At 42.7% G+C, this 27,696-nt stretch overlaps 2 protein-coding genes across 3 annotated transcripts in view; one reads left to right on the forward strand and one right to left on the reverse strand.

Moving 5' to 3' along the window:
- si:ch211-107m4.1 (heterogeneous nuclear ribonucleoprotein U-like protein 2) overlaps window positions 1–3,004 on the reverse strand; it is a 53,946-nt gene extending 50,942 nt beyond the window's left edge. For both annotated transcript variants that reach the window (XM_060915208.1, XM_060915207.1), the window contains exon 1: window positions 2,358–3,004. In XM_060915208.1, the coding sequence (XP_060771191.1) occupies window positions 2,358–2,862 (505 nt within the window). In that variant the 5' untranslated portion in view covers window positions 2,863–3,004. The remainder of the gene's footprint in view (window positions 1–2,357) is intronic.
- Window positions 3,005–3,270: 266 nt separating this feature from the next.
- Window positions 3,271–27,696, forward strand: part of smyd5 (SMYD family member 5) — a 39,882-nt gene continuing 15,456 nt past the window's right edge. The window contains exons 1-7 of the mRNA XM_060910527.1: window positions 3,271–3,363; window positions 3,732–3,840; window positions 15,149–15,288; window positions 20,416–20,537; window positions 26,287–26,356; window positions 26,583–26,687; window positions 26,784–26,846. Of these exons, the coding sequence (XP_060766510.1) occupies window positions 3,271–3,363; window positions 3,732–3,840; window positions 15,149–15,288; window positions 20,416–20,537; window positions 26,287–26,356; window positions 26,583–26,687; window positions 26,784–26,846 (702 nt within the window). The remainder of the gene's footprint in view (window positions 3,364–3,731; window positions 3,841–15,148; window positions 15,289–20,415; window positions 20,538–26,286; window positions 26,357–26,582; window positions 26,688–26,783; window positions 26,847–27,696) is intronic.

The raw sequence follows: 27,696 nt of genomic DNA on the forward strand, positions 1-27,696 counted from the left end.
GAACAGAGGATGTATTGGGTCAGTTAAAATTTGATCCATCTTTCTTAAAATAAGCTCATTGTACAGCTCGACTGCAGATGTCTGGTCCACACCATCTCATCTCATTATCTCTAGCCGCTTTATCCTTCTACAGGGTCGCAGGCAAGCTGGAGCCTATCCCAGCTGACTACGGGCGAAAGGTGAGGTACACCCTGGACAAGTCGCCAGGTCATCACAGGGCTGACACATAGACACAGACAACCATTCACACTCACATTCACACCTACGCTCAATTTAGAGTCACCAGTTAACCTAACCTGCATGTCTTTGGACTGTGGGGGAAACCGGAGCACCCGGAGGAAACCCACGCGGACACAGGGAGAACATGCAAACTCCGCACAGAAAGGCCCTCGCCGGCCACGGGGCTCGAACCCAAGACCTTCTTGCTGTGAGGCGACAGCACTAACCATTACACCACCGTGCCGCCCGGTCCACACCAATAACCCTTTTTTTTTTTTTTAAAAGGTCAAGGTAAACTATTGGAATTGCTTTGGAATGGCCAAGTCAAAGTCCTGTCCTTAATCCAATGGAAATGTTATGGAAGGAACTGAAGTGAGCAGTTCATGTGAGGAAACCCACCAACATCCCAGAGTTGAAGCTGTTCTGTACGGAGGAATGGGCTAAAATTCCTCCAAGCCGGTGTGCAGGACTAATCAACAGTTACCGGAAACATAGATGGCCCTTTTCCACTACCCTTTTTCAGCTCACTTCAGCCCGACACGGCTCGCGTTTCGACTACCCCAGAGCAGCACGACTCAGCTCGCTTCAGCCCTGCTCAGCCCCCAAAACTTGCACGGTTTTGGAGTGGGGCTGAAGCGAGCCAAACCGAGCCGAGTGGGGCTAGGGGCATGAGGAGACACTCCCCTGCGCACTGATTGGTGAGGAGGAGTGTCCTCACACGCCCACACACGCCCCGCGAGCATGCTGGGATCTGTAAACACCGGAAACCCGGAAGAAGAAGAATTACGAATTACAAGAATTTCTGAAGCCTTAGGTGGGGTTTACATTAGACCGTATCAGCGGATCATCAGATTAACGTTTTTAAAACGATTAGCGTGCACACAGCAACGCCAATACACGATTAGCGTGCACACAGCAACGCCAGTACACGGATACGCTCGGCTCCGCAGGCATCCTGCGCTCCAAATCACTCCGCCCTGAACAGCGAGTGCCCTCTGGAGGGTGCGCACTCCGGCCCTGCGCAGCTCACAGAGCGCGCGAGTGGAGTGCACAAGCAGTGATTCGGGACTGAGCCGCTGTGTGTGTGTGATCTCAGTGCATGTCGGGCATGCGCATCACTTACCACTTGCAAGTGGAAGGATGGCAAGCCTAAAGACAATCATAACTACACAATGGGCAGTATTTGCATCAGTATTTGCAGTATTTTCATACTTTTATACTCTTTAATGAAAGGTGATACAAGGCGGAAGTCCGTGCCGTTTTTCAGCAGTCGCATCACATGACCAACGCCAGCGAATCAGGAAGGTGGATGTCACAGTGACGTTGTCCAATGACGACGCCAGCTAGAGCTCAGCACAGCGTATCCGTATATTCTCAATGTTTACACAGCACCGGACCAGACACGATCTGGATTGAATACGTGAACCCTGGCGGATTCCCGTTTCCCGGCGTTTTAATGTAAACGGACAGTGCATCCGCAAAGAAAACGAGACAGATACGGCCTAATGTAAACTTAGAGTTATGCGCCTCGCCTCATCTATACGCTCTTGCCAGTATCTGTTGGCGTTGTCGGTGACAACAAGCCACAGCACCAAGACCAGCAACACTAACGACTCCATGTCCTCCATGTTTATTGTTTACTATCCGGGTCGTAAGACTACCGCTTAAAAGGTCACTGATGTCACTGTTTGCGCCGCCTAACGACATCACGTGACGTCCATCCACTTTCGCTAACTCCACCCAATGTGTCCACCCACTTCCAGCCAGCACGGTTCAGCGCGGTTGTAGTCGAATGCAACTCCAACAGCCCCACTCAGCTCGACTCAGCCGCGTTGGTAGTGGAAAAGCGGCATTAGTTGCAGTTATTGCTGCACAAGGGGGTCACACCAGATACTGAAAGCAAAGGTTCACATACTTTTGCCACTCACAGATATGTAATATTGGATCCTTTTCCTCAATAAATAAATGACCAAGTATAATATTTTTGTCTCATTTGTTTAACTGGGTGAAAATCTGATCATGTTTTCGGTCAGAAATATAGAAAATTCTAAAGGGCTCACAAACTTTCAAGCACCACTTTATATATTATACAGTAGGATGGATGCTTATAAGTCCAGTACTGTGTTGAATTGCCTTACACTGATGACTGGTGGACAGTGGTGGTGGTGGTGGTGATGGTGTGGTCTGGACTTCCTCCTGATGGACATCAGATCTGGGACTTCTGGTGAGGACAGACTGTCTTTCCAGCTGCCCTGCTCCTTCTGTCCTGCGAGAACAGGAGCACACAACCTGGAGGATGCTGACTGCTGGCTCACTGTCTGTCTGTGTGCTCTGATCAACAGAGGACTGGGTTCTGCTCCTGACTTCCTCCAGATGTGATTGGTTCTGATCCACAGTCTGCTGCTTGTCTCCTGAAGCTGCCACAGCTGTCGGTGTGGTCAGTTCAGGGCTTTCCTCTGCAGTCTGGACAACTTCCGGGTCTACAGGTTCTAACCCCGCACGTGTGTCAGGTTCTGGAGTGCGGATGGCTGACAGGAGCCGAGCCACCAGCTCAGCCTTCAGCCCTTTGGGGTCGAGTCCCCGCTCTCGCAGCTCGGCCCGCAGCTCCGACACCTTCATCTTCTTCACGTCCTCCAACAACATACTGACCTGCACCAAGGATCTAACTTTAAAAAAAATAAATACTAAAACCTCAAATGTTAAAATTAACTTCTATAAACGTATTTCGAAGTGTTTCCGTGACAACAAAACACATAGCAAATGGCTGCTCAGGAAAATTCAACAGAGCGTCCTGAATGCTTATTGGTCTATCACCTAAATGACCCGCCCACTCAGAGCATTCTTTACACTTTTTAATTATTATTATTTTTTTTCCAAAGGAAATGCAGAAACTTTTACAAAACATACACTTCAGGAAACTTAATCCTATTTAATTCGTATTCACGCCTATAAAATACAATTAAATTAATTGTTGACGTCATCACGCATCCAAGAAGAACGCGTCCAATTGGCTAACTTCACAGAGGTCAAAGGTGACACGCAATTTCCAACATGGCCGCTCCCTTGGATGACATGTTTTCGCGTTGCGCTGATCCCTTTCAAACTGCTAACTGCGTAGAAGTCCGGTTCATCGACAATGTCAAGGTGTGGATCTGTAATAAAATGATTTGATAGCAAAATTCCTGACTTTTTTATGCTTTTCGTCATAGATAAATATCTTTTTGCTCCTAGATATTCCATACTGACCATTTCTAGCTACTTTTTTCAATGAAATTCTACATTTTGGGTCAAAATATGGTGCGGACATTTATATAAATGTGGCATGTTTATTTACTTATTTGTTTGTTTTTAGATACGTTGCTTCGAGAGTCAATCGATTGATAATTAAAGCTTTTGATAGGTTGTTGGTTGCGTTTAACCAGAAGGTGGCATTTGGTTGGGACACCCTAAAGCAGGCCTGAGATACACAGCATTAACTCCGAACACTTTTTTTTTCTGTGTTGATCTTTTAGGGTAAAGGACTGTTCGCGAAGAGACCTTTCAGGAAGGGTGAGATCATCTTTGCTGAGCGTCCCCTTGTGTCTACTCAGTTCTTGTGGAATGCCTTGTACAAGTATAAAGGTGAGCTGTGTTGGGTTGATCAGGATCTAATGAGTTGCCTCAGGAAGTCCAATATATGCATACATTCATAATTCATAGTGCGGTATTCTTTCTCATTGCAGCTTCTTCATGAATGATTGGATGTTTTCCATTTTTTGATCCCAAAGCCTTATGTGTGGGTTTGTCTCAATCTGTGTTATCTTGCCTTCAGCTGGTTCAAACTGCAGCAGCTTGACTATCTAAGAGCTAGACACTCCACTGGTTTCCAGTCTGTTTTAGAATTGATTTTAAACTTCTGTTGTTTGTTTGTTTTTTAATGCCATCAATGGCTTGGCTCCCTCTTACTCGTCTGAGATTTTAACTGTCCGTGATCATGGTAGGGCCCTGCGTTCTTCGGGTCAGCTTCTGTTAGAAGTCCCAAGGTCGAGATATAAACAGTGGGGTGATCGTTCTTTTGCTGTCGCTGCTCCCAGACTGTGCAACAATCTGCCCTCCGACATTCGCACCACTATTGATCTCGGCCTTTTTAAATTGAAGTTGAAAACCCACTTTTTTAGATTGGCGTTCAATCCTGACAAGGGGAGTCTTGTTTTTGAGGGGTACTTTGTTTCGTCTGTTCTATTTCATGTACTTCTGAAAGGTTTTTAATAAGCTGCAGCACTGTGGCATCTTCCGCAGTCAAAATCTGTGTTTTTATGTATTGTTTTATACAACACATTATTTTGTGTTATGTTTTATGGCTTTGATGTAAAGCACTTTGGGTACCTTTCGGTTATTGTAAAGGGCTATATAAATAAAATTTGATTGATTTTTAACTGGAATTAGGAAGAGGGACCACTTTTGGTTCTTTACTGTATCCCACAATCCACTGCACAGTTGGTAACTACCGGTGGCCAGCCCCAGGCTGCTAATTGGTACAAAAACCAATATTGGGCTATATAATCACTTTCAATGTTCAAATATTAATATGTTCAAATATTGCCAAGAAGCCTTTATTTGTCACGCGTACACTCAAGCACAGTGAAATTTAAAGCATATGCGCAGAGCCATGGCCTCACTTTCGTTTATAAATGCCTTGAGACCTCAAGAATGGCATCGAAATAGTTTTAAGCATTAACAATAAATCTAATATAGTTCTGTGCGGAGTTTGCATGTTCTCCCCGTGGGTTTCCCCCACAGTCCAAAGACATGCAGGTTAGGTTAACTGGTGACTCTAAATTGACCGTAGGTGTGAATGTGAGTGTGAATGGTTGTCTGTGTCTATGTGTCAGCCCTGTGATGACCTGGTGACTTGTCCAGGGTGTACCCCGCCTTTCGCCCGTAGTCAGCTGGGATAGGCTCCAGCTTGCCTGCGGCCCTGTAGGACAGGATAAAGTGGCTACAGATAATGAGATGAAAACACAGAGCTGACTGCAACTCTGTTCCTCCATTTTGAGCTAATTTAATCGCCATGCCACGTAGATATGTTGCTGCACCCGCCAGCAACACACGACAGAAGGTGGATTTACGTTGCATTCATGGCCCAAGAATGTTCAAACTGCAAAGATTTGGACGCGTTTTGCGAGAAGTTCATGGGCACATTGGGCGACAATGTAGTGTTCTCTCCTCTGCTCTGCACATTTTAAAGACTCGTATGAAACCTCTGATCTGTTGAGGAGCGTTGGCTATAAGCCCATATTGAAAGAGGGTGCAGTATCAAATAAATAAAACTACAAGAAAAGGTAAGTATTTTTATTTATTTTTTTTTAAAAGGAAAGGAAGTTCAGTTGCACCAGTTCTCCCGGAGTGAGCTGAGGGTTGTTGCTAAAACCCGGGACGGGACATATCGCTCGGGCAGTGACCTCCCCGCAGTGGTTGCTAAAACCGGTGACATCCCATTCTGGGTTTTAGTAATTGCCTGAGCCAAGCAGTAATGGCGGAGTACTCAGTATGGAGGGAATGAGTGGAGCAGCTGTCTTATTTCTAAACTGGATATTGCTGCCATCTCGCCCTTACATGGAAGAAGTGAATGATGCACCTTTTCCACCAAATCAGTTCCAGGGCTGGCTCAGGGCTGGTGCTGGTTCACAACTCGTTCAACTTGCAAGCCAGCTGCGAGCCAATTTGCTTTTCCATAGCTCGCGGTGCTAAGGGAAGCCACGTCATTACGTCACTGTATACGTCAGTTATGTCGCTACGTTTGCATAAACCTTGGCGCGAATATCGAAGCAAAAACAACATGGAAGCAGCAGCAGCAACAACAATAGTAATGGATGACTTCGCGTTTGTACAGCTGCTGCTTCTCGTCGCTTAAAAATGTCGATCTTTCGCGGTCTTATTGTTGTTGGTCTTAACAACTCCGCCCCCCCCGCTGACGTAAGCGGTTCTTTCCTCTGGCCCAGCAGAGAGTTGGTGCTAGCCTGGAACCGGTTTTTCTGGCCCCAGAGCCAGTTCTTTGTCAGTGGAAACAGAAAACCAGGTTCCAAACTAAGCACTGGCCCCGAACCAGCCCTGGAACTGCTTTGGTAGAAAAGGGGCATGAACAAACAACTGAAAGTCAGATTGTTTCAAAACAATCGGCCTTCAAGAAGCGAGAACACAGACGGGTAAGCTCCGACTCTCATTTGGATACAAAAACAACACGTTTACCTGCATTTAGATTAATACATGTAACTTGTATTGTGTGTTTAAGTTACCGGTATAAGATTATTTAATTTGCTTCAGAATGTGATTGTTTCAGTTCATCTGATTATTTAATTAGCCTTTTACGTTTTATCAGTGAAAATGCATGCATGTACATGTATGTTGCATAAGTTATAACACCTATCCTGTTTTAATGAGAGTCAACCCACAATCAATGAAGTCAAATCAGTCTTAGTTGAGCAAGTCGGTAACGGGATTTCTTACTTTCACCATAAATTTTTATTGATATGACTTTTTGGTCTATAGCTGTCAAAGGCCTCGGCCTTAAAACCGGTTACTGCTGTGACGTCACGCACTCAGGCATGGCTGGCTCAGCGGGGCAGCTCGAATGCCAACTTAACTCTCAAAAATATATTTTTTTAATTCCCATTTATACAGCGTACAAGAGTCACGGATGGAGATACTATCCACTCAGAAATTTATTTAAAAATAACGGGTCTGCGTATCTCCTTTCAGCCATCTGAAGCAGTGAACACACACAAGTGAGCAATGAACACACACACACATACACACACACACACACACCCCAGAGCAGTAGGTAGCTATGCTACAGCACCCAGGGAGCAGTTGGGGGTTAGATGCCCATGGGCACTTCAGCCTAACCTCAGGCCATGGCTGTGCCATTTTACCTAACCCGCATGTCTTTGGACTGTAAAACTGGAGCACCCGAATGAAACCCACGCGCAGACGGGGAGAACATGCAAACTCCACACGGAAAGGCCCCTGTCGGACGCTGGGCTTGAACCCAGAACCTTCTTGCTGTGAGGCGACAGTGCACTACACCACCGTGCTGCCCAGATGGTCAAATATTATTACAGGTTTTCATGGTCTCTCAGATTTTTTTTTTAAAGATTAATACTGCTCAAAATGATTGCACATTTTACAGTTTGTCATCAATATAAATTTGTCCTCCGTTTGGATGTTCAAATATCAGATGCAAGTTGAAATGTGATGTTCTGAGATTGCTTTTATATGCCTAGTTATTGGTTCCACGGTATTTTTCATCAGCACAGAAGCTTTTAATTGGTCATCCTTCCATTATCACCCATACGGCCCTTTCTCTTTTCACGCTCTGTATTGTTTACATGAAATGCATGTTCCAACTACTTAGCACTATAACTCTGGCCAACAGCATTAAGAGTGTACGTTTATATTGATGATGAATTGTAAATTTGCCATCATTTCGAGCAGTATTAATCTTGGAAAAAAATCTGAGAGACCATGTAAACCTGTAATAATGTTTGAACATCGAAACTGACTGATTATATAGCCCAATATTGGGTTTTGTACTGTTATCAGCAGCCTGGGTCTGGCCACCGGAAGTTCCCAACCCTGCACTGGACTGTGGGATATGTGAAAGGGTCGAATAGTTCATCTGTGCTTGCCTCTCTGTGTGTTCCCAGTGAGATTCTGAAACAAATATAAAATCATGCTGTTTATTTTTAAAGTCTTGCCTTTTCTCACTCCACAGTACATTTGCAAACTCCTTCATCCCTACTCAGCATCGCGATCACTTGGAAGTTTTGTCGTCGAGTCACTCAACCTCGAATTCGAGTCCAGTCTCGAGTCCCCAGTGTTCAAATCTGAGTCAAGTCCAAATCATTAAAGAAAATTTCGAGTCCAGTCCGAGAATAAGACTCCACCTGCACCATTTGCCGGTGGCTGTTTTAGCACCATTAACATTAGTTTGTTCCTGAACATGATGTATGAACAGGTGAATGTGCTTCTCTTTATCAGGGAGTGTGAAGTATTCTGTCAGAGATGGTTGGGAGATGGATGTAAGTGCAGAAGGTGTGTTTTATTAATACAAGTGAAGATGGTAAACAATCCAGAACGGCAGGCAAAATCATAAAACAGTGAAACGGGCAATAGGTCAAGCGAGAGACAAACAGGCTATCGTAGACTCGGCAGAATCAAAGACGAGAAACAGGGAATCAGGAACCCAAACAAGGAAATAAGGCTCGGTAATGTCAGCAACGCAACTCAATACTTCGCAAAGTACACTATATTGCCAAAAGTATTTGCTCACCTGCCTTGACTCACATATGAGCTTAAGTGACATCCCATTCCTAATCCATAGGGTTCAATATGACGTCGGTCCACCCTTTGCAGCTAGAACAGCTTCAACTCTTCTGGGAAGGCTGTCCACAAGGTTTAGGAGTGTGTTTATGGGAATTTTTGACCATTCTTCCAGAAGCGCATTTGTGAGGTCACACACTGATGTTGGACGAGAAGGCCTGGCTCTCAGATTCATCTCAAAGGTGTTCTGTCGGGTTGAGGTCAGGACTCTATGCAGGCCGGTCAAGTTCATCCACACCAGACTCCGTCATCCATGTCTTTATGGACCTTGCTTTGTGCACTGGTGCACAGTCATGTTGGAAGAGGAAGGGGCCAGCTCCAAACTGTAAAAACAGTTTGCATGCCTAGATGCTTGATTTTATACACCTGTGGCCATGGAAGTGATTGGAACACCTGATTCCGATAATTTGGATGGGTGAGCAAATACAGTGGTGCTTGAAAGTTTGTGAACCCTTTAGAATTTTCTATATTTCTGCGTAAATATGACCTAAAACGTCATCGGATTTTCACACAAGTCCTAAAAGTAGATAAAGAGAACCCAGTTAAACAAATGAGACAGAAATATTATACTTGCTCATTTATTTATTGAAGAAAATGATCCAATATTACATATCTGTGAGTGGCAAAAGTATGTGAACCTTTGCTTTCAGTATCTTGTGTGACCCCCTTGTGCAGCGATAACTGCAACTAAATGTTTGCGGTAACTGTTGATCAGTCCTGCACACCGGCTTGGAGGAATTTTAGCCCATTCCTCCATACAGAACAGCTTCAACTCCTGGGATGTTGGTGGGTTTCCTCACATGAACTACTCACTTCAGGTCCTTCCACAACATTTTGATTGGATTAAAGTCAGGACTTTGACTTGGCCATTCCAAAACATTAACTTTATCCCTCTTTAACCATTCTTTGGTAGAACGACTTGTGTGCTTAGGGCCGTTGTCTTGCTGCATGGCCCACCTTCTCTTGAGATTCAGTTCATGGACAGATGTCCTGATATTTTTCCTTTAGAATTCACTGGTATAATTCAGAATTCATTGTTCCATCAATGATGGCAAGCCATCCTGGCCCAGATGCAGCAAAACAGGCCCAAACCATGATACTACCACCACCATGTTTCACAGATGGGATAAGGTTCTTATGCTGGAATGTCACGTTTTCCTTTCTCCAAACATAACGCTTCTCATTTAAACCAAAAAGTTCTATTTTGGTCTCATTCGTCCACAAAACATTTGTCCAATAGCCTTCTGGCTTGTCCACATGATCTTTAGCAGACTGTAGACAAGCAGCAATGTTCTTTTTGGAGAGCAGTGGCTTTCTCCTTGCAGCCCTGCCATGCACACCATTGTTGTTCAGTGTTCTCCTGATGGTGGATTCATGAACATTAACATTAGCCAATGTGAGAGAGGCCTTCAGTTGCTTAGAAGTTACCCTGGGGTCCTTTGTGACCTCGCCGACTATTACACGCCTTGCTCTTGGAGTGATCTTTGTTGGTCGACCACTCCTGGGGAGGGTAACAATGGTCTTGAATTTCCTCCATTTGTACACAATCTGTCTGACTGTGGATTGGTGGAGTCCAAACTCTTTAGAGATGGTTTTGTAATGTTTTCCAGCCTGATGAGCATCAGCAACACTTTTTCTGAGGTCCTCAGAAATCTCCTTTGTTCATGCCATGATACACTTCCACAAACATGTGTTGTGAAGATCAGACTTTGATAGATCCCTGTTCTTTAAATAAAACAGGGTGCCCACTCACACCTGATTGTCATCCCATTGATTGAAAACACCTGACTCTAATTTCACCTTCAAATTAACTGCTAATCCTAGAGGTTCACATACTTTTGCCACTCACATACGTAATATTGGATCATTTTCCTCAATAAATAAATGACCAAGTATAATATTTTTGTCTCATTTGTTTAACTGGGTTCTCTTTATCTACTTTTAGGACTTGTGTGAAAATCCGATGATGTTTTAGGTCATATTTATGCAGAAATATAGAAAATTCTAAAGGGTTCACAAACTTTCAAGCACCACTGTACTTTTGGCAATATAGTGTAATTGTGTTTTCACAGTTTTTATATCGGTGCGCTGATTGCGCCTTAATCCTGTGCAGATGCGAGCCATTCACGGTGCGTGTGCGAGAGTCCGCTTGGCGTGTGCGCTGTCTGGAGAGCGCCCGAGAGTCTATCCGATGTACGTGCCAAGGTACACAGGTGTGACGCTATTACACGAAATTAGTACAAAAATTAATGCAGATATAAATAGCTTATGCCAAATTATCTCATCTCATTATCTCTAGCCGCTTTATCCTTCTACAGGGTCGCAGGCAAGCTGGAGCCTATCCCAGCTGACTACGGGCGAAAGGCGGGGTACACCCTGGACAAGTCGCCAGGTCATCACAGGGCTGACACAGACACAGACAACCATTCACACTCACACCTACGGTCAATTTAGAGCCACCAATTAACCTAACCTGCATGTCTTTGGACTGTGGGGGAAACCGGAGCACCCGGAGGAAACCCACGTGGACACGGGGAGAACATGCAAACTCCACACAGAAAGGCCCTCGCCGGCCCCGGGGCTCGAACCCAGGACCTTCTTGCTGTGAGGCGACAGCGCTAACCACTACACCACCATGCCGCCATGCCAAATTATGACGTTGCAAAAAATAAAGAAAAGAATCCGAACGCAGTTAATGCACGAGTCCGAGGTCCGAGTCATCAGTGCTCAAGTTCAAGTCAAGTCATGAGTCCTTAAAATTAGGACACAAGTCAGACTCGAGTCTGAGTCCTGGACTCGAGTATTACAAGCCTGGCACTACTCATAGTTCCAAAATTCTGGTTGAAGTCTAGGGGTGACAGGGCGTGTTCAGATGTCACCCCTAGATTTAGAAATGATCTTCCTCTCCATATGAGGTCTAATCCTTCTGTTGACGTTTTAAAATCCCCTTTAAAGACTCATTTCTGTTCCTCTATCTTTTGTGTGTAATTGTACAATATGTGGGGTGCTGGTTAATGTTATTGCCTAATTTTTAATGGTTTATTTTGACTGTTGATTGTTTCTGCCTTATTATTGTACAGCACTTTGGGCCAACGTCTGTTATTTAAACGGTGCTTTATAATTAAAATTTGACTTTGAATACTGTCATAGTCGAACACAGCAGCAGTCATTCAGCCCAGTGTCGTTCCTGAAACCAGTATTCAGTATTCGCTCGATACATTATTTGATTATCTCCTTGATACTGATGTGTATAGTGTCTTGCCATAAGAGTTGCATATTGAAATGTTAGATTTATTTCTTTGTTACATTTTATTTATTATTTCATTTTAGTTCTAAGTAACTCGACAAAATGTGGAAATGATCAGGGGGTGAATACTTGTGCAAAGCAGCGTGTGCTAAAATCTTCGAGTCTGATGTGCTGGAGTTTTATTAAAGTGTATGTCATGCCTTTTTGTAGTGCTTTAAAATGAACATCATTAGTAACAACCAAAATGAATTAATAAAGCAGGGGGGAAAATACAACCCCGATTCCAAAAGAGTTGGGACAAAGTACAAATTGTAAATAAAAATGGAATGCAATGATATGGAAGTTTCAAAATTCCATATTTTATTCAGAATAAACCATAGATCTCAAATGTTTAAACTGAGAAAATGTATCATTTAAAGAGAAAAATTAGGTGATTTTAAATTTCATGACAACAACACATCTCAAAAAAGTTGGGATAAAGCCATGTTTACCACTGTGAGACATCCCCTTTTCTCTTTACAACAGTCTGTAAACGTCTGGGGACTGAGGAGACAAGTTGCTCAAGTTTAGGGATAGGAATGTTAACCCATTCTTGTCTAATGTAGGATTCTAGTTGCTCAACTGGCTTAGGTCTTTTTTTGTCGTATCTTCCGTTTTATGATGCGCCAAATGTTTTCTATGGGTGAAAGATCTGGACTGCAGGCTGGCCAGTTCAGTACTTGGACCCTTCTTCTACGCAGCCATGATGCTGTAATTGATGCAGTATATGGTTTTGGCATTGTCATGTTGGAAAATGCAAGGTCTTCCCTGAAAGAGACGTCGTCTGGATGGGAGCATATGTTGCTCTAGAACCTGGATATACCTTTCAGCATTGATGGTGTCTTTCCAGATGTGTAAGCTGCCCATGCTACACGCACTAATGCAACCCCATACCATCAGAGATGCAGGCTTCTGAACTGAGCGCTGATAACAACTCGGGTCGTCCTTCTCCTCTTTAGTCCGAATGACACGGCGTCCCTGATTTCCATAAAGAACTTCAAATTTTGATTCGTCTGACCACAGAACAGTTTTCCACTTTGCCACAGTCCATTTTAAATGAGCCTTGGCCCAGAGAAGACGTCTGCGCTTCTGGATCATGTTTAGATACGGCTTCTTCTTTGAACTATAGAGTTTTAGCTGGCAATGGTGGATGGCACGGTGAATTGTGTTCAGAGATAATGTTCTCTGGAAATATTCCTGAGCCCATTTTGTGATTTCCAATACAGAAGCATGCCTGTATGTGATGCAGTGCCGTCTAAGGGCCCGAAGATCACGGGCACCCAGTATGGTTTTCTGGCCTTGACCCTTACGCACAGAGATTCTTCCAGATTCTCTGAATCTTTTGATGATAATATGCACTGTAGATGATGATATGTTCAAACTCTTTGCAATTTTACACTGTCGAACTCCTTTCTGATATTGCTCCACTATTTGTCGGTGCAGAATTAGGGGGATTGGTGATCCTCTTCCCATCTTTACTTCTGAGAGCCGCTGCCACTCCAAGATGCTCTTTTTATACCCAGTCATGTTAATGACCTATTGCCAATTGACCTAATGAGTTGCAGTTTGGTCCTCCAGCTGTTCCTTTTTTGTACCTTTAACTTTTCCAGCCTCTTATTGCCCCTGTCCCAACTTTTTTGAGATGTGTTGCTGTCATGAAATTTCAAATGAGCCAATATTTGGCATGAAATTTCAAAATGTCTCACTTTCGACATTTGATATGTTGTCTATGTTCTATTGTGAATACAATATCAGTTTGAGATTTGTAAGTTATTGTATTCTGTTTTTTATTTACAATTTGTACTTTGTCCCAACTTTTTTGGAGTCGGGGTTGTATATTATTACCTCCGCCAAGGAGGTTATGTTTTCGGTAGCGTTGGTTTGTCTTTTAGCAACATTACGGAAAAAGTTATGAACGGATTGCTCTGAATTTTTTTCCAGACGTGTGACTGGCCACAAGTAACAATCCATTAAATTTTGGTGGTGATCCGGATCACCGTCTGGATCCTGGAATTTTTTAAAGGATTCTTGGCGGAGGTCTGTGCTCTCAGAGTGCTTTTCTAGTTTATTTTATTATCAAGCACAAAACTATCGATAAATCATGATTTCCGGATCCCGGAAAAAGGCAGCCTTGCCTCAGGGCAAATCTCACACAATGTCATGCATGGAACCCCGGTTATCTGGGTTATTTCGGTTCATCTGACTCCATGCTTGTTTACTCGCTGAAATTGGATATTGTTGGAATCTTAGAAAAATAACAATGTGAAAGCGCTGCGTTGTTTGGATGTTCAAATCCCGATACAACAGGATGTTCAGTTCATGAATTTCCAAGAAAAAACACATCTTAAGCGACAGTGGGTGAAGTTTGTGCGAACAAAGTGGGCAGATTGTGTTGCCTACTAATAATAAATCTGATTCATCATGTGTTCATCACCACCAGAACAACCACATGGGAATTATTGGAGCAAAAAGAAACCCATTGATTTAATAAATGACATTTGATCTGACATTTGGACAGTTCGTCGATTCCCCTATTATCAGATACACACACACACACACACACACACACACACACACAGTGCACCAGATGCAGGATTATGAGCAACATTTACATGCTCACGACATCCGATCTTATCATATCTGATGCACTTTAACAGGAAGAAAAATGCTTTCGCACAATTATCATTAATTATTAACTGAAATATGTTAAATGCTCTCAGATTGCAGTATTGAAAGACTCAATTTGTTTTTAGTTTTGTCCAGGAAAACATGCTGAAAGGTAACCACTGCGTTCTGCACATCTCTCTATCCCTATCTATCCATCTCGTGTGTGCTACAGAGGAAGACTGTCATGAGCTGGCAGTTTCTCATCTGGGGGGGGCTTGAAAAGATACCCATTTACTCAGGAATATCCTTGATCATCATCTGCCCCTTCATCCGACATGTATAAGAATCGCGATCAGAATTCTCTCCAAAACGTGATTCCATATCGAGACCAGTCTAACCACTGCTGCGCATGGGAGCGAAATTGATACCTGGATTGTTCCATGTGTGACGTCACGCACCCCTTTGAGATTTTCCCGATGAGTCTCAGCAGATTCCGTGAAAATCAGCTCATCTTATTGATTTTTTTTTTTCCATCAATTTATGGCCTTTTGGATCAGCTATGGTTCGAAAACACATGGTCAATCAACATAATGATTGTTGCTTTGTGCAAAGGGAAAAAAAAGTCTGGTTTAGAGGCGCTACGTTCACTTTTTAATCAGTCTGTCTTGTCTGTAGCGTGTGAGTACTGTCTGCGTGCTCTGGAGACGGCAGAGGAAAATGCACGTCGACTCAGTGCTCTACCTGCCCTCAGCCTGCCCCACCCTGAGCTGTGTAAGGTCCGAGCTGAGCTGCACCAGGCCTGCCCACACTGCCAGGTATCGCATGCCTCGTCCTCCATCATCCAGTTCTCACACGTCTCATGTTCAGTCTCTGCCTCTGTGTGTGAAGGTTTTCAGTTAGGATGTTTACAATCATCAAATATCAAGGCAAAGCAAGGAGACCTGTTATTATTTTAGAAGATGTTTCAGTTCTCCTTAGATGTGGTCCATTACATGGTTGATTATTCTGTTTCAAGAAGTAATTACATGCTAATATAACTGAGATTATTTCTCCTTGATGATGATGATTATTATTATTATTATTATTATTATTATTATTAGTAGTAGTAGTAGTAGTAGTAGTTATATAATATTATGATTACACCGATGTTCCTGGTTTGAAGAAGCAAAATTAGGAAGGACCAGCCATGTACAGCCCTCCAAAGCTCAGAACATGTCCGTGAATTGGAGATGGTATACCAAAACATCCTGTTATGCTGCTATTGTTGTTATCTCATCTCATTATCTCTAGCTGCTTTATCCTGTTCTACAGGGTCGCAGGCAAGCTGGAGCCTATCCCAGCTGACTACGGGTGAAAGGCGGGGTACACCCTGGACAAGTCGCCAGGTCATCACAGGGCTGACACATAGACAACCATTCAAATCAAATCAAATCAAGTTTATTTGTACAGCGCTTTTAACAATAAACATTGTCGCAAAGCAGCTTTACAGAATTTGAACGACTTAAAACATGAGCTAATTTTATCCCTAATCTATCCCCAATGAGCAAGCCTGTGGCGACGGTGGCAAGGAAAAACTCCCTCAGACGACATGAGGAAGAAACCTCGAGAGGAACCAGACTCAAAAGGGAACCCATCCTCATTTGGGCAACAACAGACATCCTGACTATAATATTAACAGTTTTAACAGATATAACCCTCAACTGTCCTCATGGGGCCGTCCTTCACAGGAGTGGGGTGATAAAACTCCGACCAGACACAGGGCACCAGGATGGATCAAGCAGGTCCGAGGGGCAGAAGAGGCCAGCATCTCAATCCCAGGATCAACATGTAACTCAGAGGGACAGATGGGGGGGGGAACACTCACATTCACACTCACATTCACACCTACGCTCAATTTAGAGTCACCAGTTAACCTAACCTGCATGTCTTTGGACTGTGGGGGAAACCGGAGCACCCGGAGGAAACCCACGCGGACACGGGGAGAACATGCAAACTCTGCACAGAAAGGCCCTCGCCGGCCACGGGGCTCGAACCCGGACCTTCTTGCTGTGAGACGACAGCGCTAAGCACTACGCCACCGTTAATAATATTTTAAGAAACAACAAAAAACAATAGCGTCTAGCTAAGCTTCAATTCGTATCTTTCGCAATTTTAAGCAAATTTCCATCAAGTCAGCAAAATAAAATGTGAATAAATCTGTCTCCTTCAACCAAAGTCACATGTAAATAAGAGAAAGAAAGCACAACTTTATTCATCACACACTTGTGAAATTCCTCTCTGCATTTAACCCATCTGAAGCAGTGAACACACCCAGAGCAGTGGGCAGCTATGATACAACGCCTGGGGAGCAGTTGGGAGTTCGGTGCCTCGCTCAAGGGCACCTCAGCCCAAGGCCGTCCCATATTAACCTAACCGCATGTCTTTGGACTGTGGGGGAAACCGGAGCACCCGGAGGAAACCCACGCAGACACGGGGAGAACATGCAAACTCCACACAGAAAGGCCCCTCTCGGCTACTGGGCTTGAACCCAGAACCTTCTTGCTGTGAGGCGACCGTGCTAACCACTACACCACCATGCCGCCCTAAATAACTTTTATTTATTTTATATAGTGCGCTTATCCACAGCTCAAGGTGCTTTCCAACAATATAAATAATAATAATAATAATAATAATAATAATGTTTATTACTTAGATTGCGCATTTTAACATTTGGTAATATGATCAAATGCACATTATTATTACAATATATACAGTTGTGGTCAGAAGTTTACATACAGTGATATGAATGTTATCTTGGATATGAATGTCATGGCAATGTTTGGGCTTTCAATGATTCTCTGAACTGTTGGTTTTCTGTGGTAAAATGATTTGTACAGCATATTTCTTTAATTAAAAAAACAAACAAACTAGAATTTGGTGCATGTTTTAATTTTCTTTGGGTTTTCTAAGATTCACCTTGACCAAATGTTTTTGTTGACCATGAACAAGCTTCTGGCAGAATTCTGGTTGGATATTTAATGATTGCTCATGGTACAGTTGGTAGAGTTCAATTAAATTTTTTTTGTTTTTCTTCTCTTGGCATGGACTCGACTTATAAGCACAGTCCATATATTTTCAATAGGGTTGAAGTCAGGACTTGTTTTAAGCTTAATGTTAGCCTGCTTTATCCTCCACAACCAGCTCTGATGTGTGTTTGGGTTCATTGTCCTGTTGTAAGTCTCAAGTCGTGTTCAGAATTCTTAAGCATAACCCATCAGAAACTTGAGGTAGTCCTCCTTCATTATTCCATCCACTTTGTGCAATGAACCAGTTCCACTGGCAGCAAAACGGCCCCAGAGCATGATGACCCTACCACCACCACCACCACCACCAACTGGTACAGTGTCCCTCTGTACATGGTGGTCATTGTGGCCAAACAATTCGATCTTTGTCTCATCTGACCATACAGCTAACCTCCAAAAGGCTTTTTTCTTTGTCTGTGTGGTTAGCTTCAAACTTTAGTTAAGCTTGAAAGTGTCAATTTTGGCGCAGGGGGTTATTTCTTGGATAGCAGCCTCTTGGATCATGGTGATCTGAACTGTAGACAGTGATCCATCAGCTTCCAGTTCATGGCAGGGCTGTGCCATGGTGGTTCCAAGGTTGTTACTGACCATCCAAACCAGTTTCCTTTCAGCTGAGGGTGACTGTTTGGGTTTTCTTGAAGCAAAGTGGCTTGGCAAAGTGACTACACCTCACAATAACTTGGATACAATTGTTTGACTGATCTTGGAATTTGCAGTTGTTTAGAAATGGCTTCAAGAGACATTCCGGAGTTGTGTATATCTGCGATCCTCTTTCTCAGATCTGCATTGAGCTCCTTGGACTTTCCCATTTTACTGTGTGTGGGTCAATCCAATGAGTGCTGTAAACAAATTATTTTTATGAGCACAGAGAAGCTACCAGCTGTAGTCAATCATGATCACTAACAGGAAGTTTAGAGACCTTGGCCTTGGCAAGATAAGAGGCATTTTGGAAGTTTCAGCACCTCTGAATTAATAATCTAAGTGAGTGTATGTATAATTTTGACCAAGGGTTTATTTCAGAAAACCCAAAGAAAATTAAAACTTGTGCACCAAATTCTAGTGTTTGTTTTTAATTAAAGCTGTATGCTGTACTATCATTCTGCCACAGAAAAAGAACAGTTCAAAGAAATTACTGAAAGCCCAAATATATCCATGACATTCAGGTCACTGTATGTAAATCTGTAACCGCAACTGTACATGCTCATTCAGCTAGCATAATTATGAAATACTTTAAAAAAACAAAACACAATACTAAAATTCAATAACCCTAAAGAGTTCATAAAAACAAGGAATGACTATCTAAAAAAATATATATGTATGTATATGTCCGGGTTTGAGCCCTGTGGCCGGCGAGGGCCTTTCTGTGTGGAGTTTACGTGTTCTCCCCGTGTCCGCGTGGGTTTCCTCCGGGTGCTCCGGTTTCCCCCACAGTCCAAAGACATGCAGGTTAGGTTAACTGGTGACTCTAAATTGACCGTAGGTGTGAATGTGAGTGTGAATGGTTGTCTGTGTCTATGTGTCAGCCCTGTGATGACCTGGCGACTTGTCCAGGGTGTACCCCGCCTTTCGCCTGTAGTCAGCTGGGATAGGCTCCAGCTTGCCCGTGACCCTGTAGGACAGGATAAAGCGGCTACAGATAATGAGATGAGAGAATTTTTTTTTTTTCCCCACCTGGAAAGAAAGGCACACCAAACAGCAGAGTGATCGAGAGATTTGATGTTTGTGCATCTTCATGAACTGCTTAATCCTGGTCAGGGTCTCTGTCATGTTTATTGCTTTTGTTGTTTAAATCAAGGAAACCTTTTTATTTATTTCCCAAGCGACGCACTGAAAAGAGACAGAATTCCCATTACTATTAGATCTGTAGAGGATGTTACAGGGTTGCGCGAATATATGAAGTTTATCATTGAGTGATTTAAAGAGTAAAATATTTTCAACACAAGAAGATAAACTTCACATCTTTCACCACACCATGTAATGTTCTTTATTTTACATCGACGCATTCGCCGTTTTGACAGCGCGTGTCTATCAAGTCAGCGGGAAAACACTGGGAGTGACATCATCGAAGTGAAATATCAGGAATTATCCATACAGGACACTTTTCGATGGCATAAAAACACGTGTTCTATTCCCTTCTAGCGGGTTTCGTTCATTTGGTTTGATAGCATGCAATGTTGTTAGCATATCGCTTATCCTACATGTATTACATCACTCTACTCAATGGAGAATGAGCATTGAATATGGTTTACGGTATTGCATGGTTGCCAAGCCAACATGATGTTACACGTCGGAGACGTAAAACTTCCATGCTAGTGAGCGACTGTGATGATTTGTAAACAAACATGGCCGCCAGGTTTAGTTCGTTAAATATGGAAGGTTTTGAGAGAACTTTGAAAGAGAAAGACACGTTCAATATCATGCTAGCTGAATGGAATATATCTGATCTACCACGAAAAAAAGCTAGTCAATATTGTTAAAATATGTCGTTCAGATCCGCGATGTATTTCGATACAAGAAGATAAACGTCATATCTTCAAGCCAGCATGTGATTTTTCTTTTTTATATCAAAACAATTCCTTGATTTCCTCACGAGTAACATATCGAGATTTATGTCACGGTTTTGATTCTCTATGTCCCAGATGGAGCTCCTATGAAAAATACGAGTGGTGTACTGTATTTCCCAGTAAAGCACTCGTGTCCATATAATATATCTATATACAGAGTTGAAACGTGAATTATATCTGTTCCGTCATCATTATTTTACTCTTCCCGTGGCTCAGCATTTGACAGTATATCAAAGGTCTTTAGAAATAAATAAACCTCTCCTGTATTTATGGTTCTCTTTGGTCATCACTGCGTCACGTTTGCTGCCTGCTGCAGGTGATGTACTGTAGCAGCGAGTGCAGACAGGCTGCGTGGGATCAGTATCACCAGGTCCTGTGTCTGGGACCGTCACATCATGATCCCGATCATCCGCTCAACAAGCTGCAGGACGCGTGGAGGTGAGGGAGTCAAGACTCTCGTATGTAATCTCGCTATAACCTTGTCCATTTATGAAGGTATTCATTGGGTTATTTTGTGTCTCTTGGTTGTAAATCTACTCAAAGAAAGGTTCATTTAAAAAAAACCCTAAAGGTATAAATAACAAACAAACCAGGTTTAAATGCCATGAAGTTATAAAGCCTCTCGAAGTCTTTTACAAATTAAAATGGTTCATATGCAAACATGGGCTTGATACGATGAGCCATCGATTATGATATGCACATTACATGTGATCAGAGTTTTCCTGTGTTTTTTTTTTTTTTTCCTCCTCCTTCCTCCCCAATAAAACAATCACCTGCATTAGAGGCCTTACTGTACATACTGGTGTCTTATTAATCTGATTTTATTTCTTACGTTTGTGTCTGTCTGTATTTCCTGTGCAAGATCCGCTCATTTAAAGGAACACTCTGTGAGTTGGCCTTTACTTTGACCATCAAAGACGAGGATTATTTTGATTAAAAATGTGTATATATGTTTAAAGGGGAACTGAAGTCATTTTTAAACTCGCTTTATTTCTTAATTAACGTGTTATTCAATTATGTTTTCGGTTTTATTAACCTTATATCATGACTCGTATTGGCATATTCTATCACACTTATCGGCCTATTCGGTTTTTAGCCGTGTTGAATGTAGTTCGTTTGGTCCACGGCAGGCGTCACTTATCCGCACGATCTTCACGAGACTTGTGCGAGACTTCAAACGTGAAGTGTCCGCGCCGCCATCTTGAAAACTGTTTACACAGCGGCCAGATCGCCATATCATTCCAATTTAGATTAATTTCGAGATTTGCCAGCTTAATCTGTGATGGAGATTATTCCATACGACTTCGAACCACTGATTAAATGGAAAAAAAAAGAGTAAGTTTTCAGACACTAGTCCGTTGCGCTGGTATTTACGTCATTACTGTCGCACAATTAAAACGTGCCAGATCAGTCGGCTGGTGGGTTTTCAGAATAATAAACGTATGTATTTTTGTGATAAATGCGTATTATACTTGGCACATTTCCTACATTTAATAAATGCAAAGTACCTGCATCTTTTTTTTTTTTTTTAAATCAAGGCTGAATATTTTCTTCTTTGCCGCTGCTTTTTATTAAATCAGATTTGAGACTTTTGATTTCTTTCAGCGCCATCACAATGCATGTGGGATATATTGCTTTGCTTAGTGACCATCGGTCAAGTCAACTTTATTGTCAAATATGCTATACGTGCTCGACATAAAGCACAGATGAAATTTCAGTCCTCTGACCCACAGTGCAAACTGGCAATGCAATAAATAAAAATAGAATAATTGAAAAAACAAACAAAATAAACAGTATAAACACTCTAGATAAGAACTAGACATAGACTAAACACTCACACACGTAAATTGGTGCAAATAAACAAACAGTCAAGGGCACTTGAGGTATAGCAGGTAAACATGAAATAAGCAGTATAAACAAACTAGCAGCTGTTAAGGTGAGGTAGTGCGGAATAGTGCAAATGAGCGAGGTAAAGTGAGATGTGCGGTCCCTGAGTTCAGTGTGTTAATGAACGTTGAGATGTATGTGTGTGTTTGGGGGGGGGGGGGGGGGGCTGTGAGGATGACATGTCAGATGCTGAAGGGGTGAGTGCGAGCAGAATCTGTGGTGGGGGGCAGAGGGGGGATGAGGGGCAGAACAGGGAGGGAGTTGAACCTCCTGACCGCCTGGTGAAAGAAACCGTTCTTGAGTCTGCTGGTTTTGGCCCGGAGACTCCGCAGTCTCCTCCCCGACGGCAGCAGGCTGAAGAGGCTGTGAGATGGGTGGGTGGGGTCACCTGCAATCCTGATGGCTTTGCGAGTGAGGTGGGAGTTATATATATCCATTAGAGAAGGGAGAGAGACACCAATGATCCTCTCAGCTGCTCTCACGATGCGCTGCAGAGTCTTGCAGCAGGACACGGTGCAGGCGCCGTACCACACGGTGATGCAGCTGGTCAGGATGTTCTCGATGGTGCCTCTGTAGAATGTGTGCATGATGGGGGCCAGGGCTCTTGCTCTCTTCAGTTTGCGGAGGAAGTACAGACGCTGTTGGGCTTTTTTGGCCAGTGATGCGGTGTTGTTGCTCCAGGACAGGTCTTCAGAGATGTGCACACCCAGAAACTTGGTGCTGCTCACCCTCTCCACTGCAGCACCGTTGATAGATAGTGGAGCATGCTGGGTGTGCGCTCTCCTGAAGTCCGCAACAATCTCCTTCGTCTTCTCCATGTTCAGACGGAGATTGTTGTCCTTGCACCACATGGCCAAGCGGCTCACCTCACTCCTGTAGATTGTCTCATCACCATTGTTGAGGAGACCCACCACAGTCGTGTCATCCGCAAACTTAATGAAGAGATTAGAGTTGGACATTGGTGTGCAGTCGTGGGTCGGCAGAGTGAAGAGGAGGGGCTCAGCACACATCCTTGGAGGGCCCCCGTGTTCAATGTGATGGTGCTGGAGGTTGTACACTACTTTTTTGTGATGCATTGTGGGATAATTTGAGTGCACTATATAGGGTGTAATAATCCTCACTAAGGATTCGGACAGCACTCCAAAATGGCATCCTCACGATACAGTGAGTAGGGAGCGATTTCGGACACAGGGAAAACTTCCGGCTTGATTACGTCAGCATTCGAAAGAGGGTGCGCGCTAGGGCTGTGCGATGTCCCCTTAATTGGCATCGACGATGTTTACAGTGCAAACATCGTGATGGACGATGATATCGTGGGCGGGGGGGGGGGGATTTTAATACTACGTTATTAAATATATTATTATTATTATTATTATTAAAAGTATTAGATACTCATCCGAGGCTTTGGCACGTAAAGGAAAAAAAAGCGCTAGGTGATGTGGAATATTTGGCCTTGACAACGGATATGTGGTCCAGCTGCAACATGATGCCCTATATGTCAGCTACCGTACATTATGTGGACCGAGAGTGGGCAATGCAGTCCAAATGCCTGCAGACGAGTTTCATGCCAGAGACACATTCAGCGGACAATTTAGAAGACGCATTGCGCGAGACACTTGCCGAATGGAAAATAGAGGAGAAAAAGATCGCCTGCAACAACGGGGCGAATATTGTCGCAGCCATTAGGCAATTGAAATGGCCGTGGTTAAGTTGTTTTGGGCACAATTTGAACCTGGCCATAACCAACTCGCTTGCGCAACAGAGGGCCAGTACAGACCGAGCGTTTGGAGTTTGCCGAGCAGTCAACACTGCGTTTGCGCACAGCTGGCTTCGGAGAAATGAGCTGCGCAAAGCGCAGGTGGAAATGAACCTCCCCGAGCACTCACTGATCATGGTAAGATATTAATCTGCTCTAACAATGAAAGACTATGAGAAACTATGAGAAGAAACTACACTTAAGCTATTACTCATTGTTTATTTACACCATATCAATTGAAGATGCGTTTCGGCCTTTAGTGCGCACTTGAACGCGCTAATTTTTCCAATTTATTAGTGTTTGAATTATTGCACCAGCTTTTAAAATCATGATTTAATATTGTTTTTTTTTAACTGTCTTTACATTTATCAGAATCACCTTCATTCTTCCATTTGGTTTGACATTATGGCTTAGAGTGGACCATTTTGAGTCTGAAAGTAGGCCTATTTACCAGATTAAAGTTATTTGACTTCTGCCGAAGTCTGCGCTTCACTGCCGTTTGATAAGGTGCAATATTTCCCGACTGTTAATAGTGGCTATTTGTTTGAACAACATGACAAATTTTACATTAAAAGTATAGTGTAGGCTAAAAAATGAAGTCGAAATTTATTATTAGTAGCATACTGTATTTGTGTAACCACGTTATGTTCACTAGCACGTCCCTGCACCATAGCCTACGTGAACAAGCGGTAATAGGATATTACTCATCTCATCTCATATTACTTTATAATGATTTATATAATTATGTATTTATATATGTTATATTTATATATTAAACAAAACTAACTAACTAAACTAACAAAAAACTAACTTTTTAGGTTAAATAGGCCAGATGATACCGTATATGCATGTTTATGACAGGAGGGGGCGTGGTATCACGATGGTGGCTCTCCATCGTGATGGATTGACCACCATCGTCGATGGACGATGGCATCGTCTATCGGCACAGCCCTAGTGCGCGCGTCTTTTGACAACGTTGGCAGATGTTGGTCACTTTGATTTCCGCTGTACGTTTTACTTCCGTCCTACGATGTCTCGCACAGGTTTCAACGAATCTCGTTTACAGCCATCGCTTTGACATATGGACTGATATATTACACAGCATGTTTCAAACACTCATAACTGGCTATAGCAGCGACAGAATAGAGATCAAAAATGCGTTCCTATATTTGATAAAATGCTTCGGATTATAATGTAGGCTGAAAGAAAATGTACTTTTATGTTGGGTCAAACATGTTTTTTAAAAAAAAAATTTAGTTCCAACACTAAAAAAAAAAAAATTTCTTTAGCTCATCTGGCCATAAGGTCAGTGAGCTGTTGCCATGGCGTAGCGTCCAGTGTCTGTCCAGCGTCCACAATTCAGTTAACTCGTATCTCCTCTGTCAGTTCTTCATGGGTTTCTGTTACGATTGTCTTGTTTGAAAGAACTCATAACTACACACAAGTTGGTTGTTGTCCTTTTTTTTTGCTAACGAGTTACTAATTAGGCCAAAGTAACGAGTTTTCCAGGCCTCTCACTTGAACTGTATCTCCTCTCTCTCCGATCCGATTTCAGTTCTGATCGATGTGTTTGTTTGTTTTGGGCTGATCTTCCCTTGAACACTGTGTGTGTGTGTGTGTGTGTGTGTGTGGGTTTTTTTTCCCCCCCCCCATTGTAAACATTTTGTTTACAGTTTTATTTATTTTCAGTTAAATTGTATCTCCACTCTCAGTTCTCAGTGGATTTCAGTTCTGATTTTCTTATTTGAACGAACTAGACCTTCTGCACAACACTTGGTCGTTGGTCGTTGTTTTGTCTATTTTTTTTTTTTTTTTTTTGCAAACAAACCTACTAATTAGGCCAACTTAACACATTTTCTGACTTTTCATTAGAGTTGTATCTCCTCTCGTGGTTTTCACCCAATTTCAGTTCTGATCAATGTTTTGGGTCGATCTTCCCTTGGGGAACAAAACTTTTTTTTTTTTTTTGTTTAATAAACAATTTGTTTGCAACTTTTTGTTTTTCATTTAAATCGTGTCTCCGCCATCCCTCAGTTCTCAATGGATTTTCAGTTCTGATTGTTTTAATTGAAATAACTAGTCCTTCTGCACAACACTTGGTCACTGTATTGTCAATTTTTAGCTAACAAATTAGTAATTAGGTCAACTTAACATGTTTTCTCCTGACTAGAATTGTGTCTCCTCTCTCATTTATCATGCGAATTCAGTTCTGATTGATTGTTTTGGGTCGATCCTCTCTCGGGGAGCAAAATCTAGTCCTTTTGTTGATTTTCCTGTTGTAAATAATTTGTCATGGAGGTCGGTCCTCTCTCACATTCACACGTTTCAGTTGTGTTTGATGTTTTGGTAGTTGTGATTATTTTGACGGCAGGCCAGATGAGCTACTACGTCCTTGACGTTCTGGTTTGAGCCAACATTATTATAATCCTTAAGCATGATTAATCCTGATTAATCAAACAGTGGCATGCTTTGTGAACCTAAAAATGTTTGTTTATTTATTTATTTATTTAGTGTGTGTGTGTGTGTGTGGTGTGGTGTGTTTAGGAGTGCACACTATCCTCCAGAAACCTCCAGCATCATGTTAATGGCCAAAATGGTTGCTGTTGTCAAGCAGGTATTTGTCTTTCTCTTGTTTACTACTTTACTTTTCTAAAAGCTAAGCGAGAGTAATATCTCTGATTGTGGTACTTGCACTGTGGTGTTCCCTGAGTATTTGGACAAGGGGTTTTTGGCTGTGAGCTGAGAATGGATTTTGCTAGATGATTTAATCCATTTGCTTCCTAATTAAGTTTTTCCTTCTGTACTTGTTTTGGCTGATGTTCTTCCTGTGCCTCTGTAAGGCTCAAGACAAGGGCCGCTGGCAGAGGCTGTTTTCCCACTTTTGCAGCCGTGCAGCCAACGAGCAGGAGGAAATGGCACACAAACTGCTTGGAGAGAAGTTCCAGGTATAAATAAACAGGCTGTTAACATTCGTGTGTGTGTGTGTGTGTGTATGTGTGTGTATCTGCCTTTTAACATTCTTTTATTTTTTGACCCCTCAGGGCCAGCTGGCTTTGCTGCATAACCTGTTTACTACAGCACTCTATGATGATCATCTCAGTCAGGTCAGTGTGTGGGTGTTTTTTTTTTTTTTTTAAATATATAAATAAATCCATCCATCCCTTTCCATGCCAAATAGCACTAGTCTCAGTTTCAGTAGCTCTCAGCCTCTCCCCTATTACGTAGCTCGGGTTACAGTGGGGAGCTCATCCTCTGGTAATGATGGTCTTTGGTATGATCCGACCCCCAGTTGAACTCTCAATCTCCTGGTCGAGAGGTGGGCACACCAACTCGGCCAACTCGTGGTATAGGATGGCTGTTATACCCCCACTCCGAGGGGGGGGTATAATACTGGTTTACCTCTGTCCGTCTGTACGAAACACTTTTTTTTTTTTCTCAGCAACCACAAATCATAGCTAAGTGGTACCAAACTTCAGCTTGGGGTTCTATACCATGTGTACCGTTTTCAGGTCTGTCGCACATCGACTTCTTCCTGTTTACCGACTGAACGTATTTACGAAACCTGTAGCGTGGCTTTACAAAATTTTCATAACTTTTTTTTTTTTTTCTCAGCAACTACAAATTACAACTGCTTAATATTTGGTACTGAGCTTCAGCTTGGGATTCGATACCGTATTTATCGTTTTCAGGTCGGTCCCACATCGACTCCCTGCTTACCAACTGAATGTATTTACGAAACGTATAGGGTGGATTTTGACACTATTTCAAGAAGCAAAATGCTATTTGAGTGCCAGTTTACCAGGATGCTGTTTGAAATCCCTGGGTAGAGACACTGCTCTTTACTTACATGTTTCAGGGTTCATTATTTGTTGAAGTCAACATTCATAATAAGTGTCCTATTCCTTCGATCGCTTGCATTCTGATATAAACGGGAGCGGGGGGGGATACGCAAGT

The sequence above is a fragment of the Neoarius graeffei genome, chromosome 2, assembly GCF_027579695.1.
Source record: "Neoarius graeffei isolate fNeoGra1 chromosome 2, fNeoGra1.pri, whole genome shotgun sequence".
NCBI classification, from domain to species: Eukaryota; Metazoa; Chordata; class Actinopteri; order Siluriformes; family Ariidae; genus Neoarius; species Neoarius graeffei.